General features: G+C 31.7%; 1 protein-coding gene across 1 annotated transcript; it reads right to left on the bottom strand.

The window, feature by feature from the left end:
- Positions 1 to 45: 45 nt before the first annotated feature.
- Positions 46 to 879, bottom strand: LOC108724040 (uncharacterized). Its single transcript, XM_018450218.1, has 4 exons — positions 870 to 879; positions 632 to 784; positions 308 to 520; positions 46 to 232 (listed from the first exon to the last, which is right to left on the bottom strand). The coding sequence occupies exons 1-4, from the start codon at positions 877 to 879 to the stop codon at positions 138 to 140; spliced, it is 471 nt and encodes a 156-aa protein (XP_018305720.1). The 3' UTR covers positions 46 to 137.
- Between the last annotated feature and the right edge of the window lie 304 nt (positions 880 to 1,183).

The raw sequence follows: 1,183 nt of genomic DNA on the forward strand, positions 1-1,183 counted from the left end.
TAATATCTTTCAATTTACAATATAATCTTTTATGGAAGAGTTTCTATTTGTAAGATCTTCAGCAATTTTAATATCCTCGAATGTTGCGAAGGGTAGATTTGGGAGACCCTTTGGTTGACGGAGCACTTCTGTCCTATTTAATAAAAGCTGGCTACTTCTTCAACTGTTGTTTGGAGCTTCGTGTTCGTCTTTTCAATTACACAGAGTTTTTCGTACTGCAGTTTCATAACCTCTGTAAAGTGACCAAATGAATTTAAAATATTTTACATAAGAATTACTTACTTTGAAATAAGAGAATAGTATTTACGAATAGGTGAAAGTTTATCAATTTGCTTGGCACACATTGTGCTTGTAGTAGCCGTTTCAATACTTTTGCTGCTAGTGGAGTCTGAGAGTTCATGAGAATGATCTAAATCCTTAGTGTCATCTTCGCTAAAAGAATCAGAGGTAATGTCGTGTTCTCGTGGGAAACTTGTTGCTCGAGGGTCTGTTTTCTCAAAATTAGTGCAAATGTTATTCCCTGGAAACAAGACATAGGATCAAAAAACATGTATCCAAAGTTATCATGACATTTCGTGATTTTTACATTTAAACTGCTAAAAACTGGAAAAATGTAATCATTATAACTTACCACCTTTTGCAGTAATTAGAAAGTCATTTGAATTATAATTTGAGGGGCTTCTAACACTTTCCAATGGATTTAACATAAGCACATTATTGTTTTCCACTTTTTCATTAATATCAGCAATCTCGAGAACAGATCGTTGAGATTTATCTGTTGTTGCTGTAATATGAATAATGACTAGATAATGAATAAAAAATGATTGATGAAAGAAAAAGTGACATTAGACACTTAATTTTGTCAATACCTTTTTCCATTCTGTCTTTATTTTCTTTTCTGTTCTTATACTTACTAACATCGAAATGATTTTTTACAGACTTTTGAAACTTGCTTACAGTTCCTGCAAAGAATTAAATTCATTTTCGTTGTGTAATTAATATTAGTGAAAATAAAATTATTGCAAAAAATTATCATAGGTCATTACCATCACCTTTGTCATTTCTGTCCTTATCTTGGCTAAATTGATTGTTTTTATTAGTGCTGGACTTGGAAACACTGAGAGATGATTTGCTGCCATTTAATTCTTTCTTGCTACTGTTGCAGCTTGACTGAGAAATATTA

The sequence above is a fragment of the Mycetomoellerius zeteki genome, unplaced genomic scaffold, assembly GCF_001594055.1.
Source record: "Mycetomoellerius zeteki isolate Tzet28-1 unplaced genomic scaffold, Tzet1.0 C4381206, whole genome shotgun sequence".
In the NCBI taxonomy this organism is placed as follows: Eukaryota; Metazoa; Arthropoda; class Insecta; order Hymenoptera; family Formicidae; genus Mycetomoellerius; species Mycetomoellerius zeteki.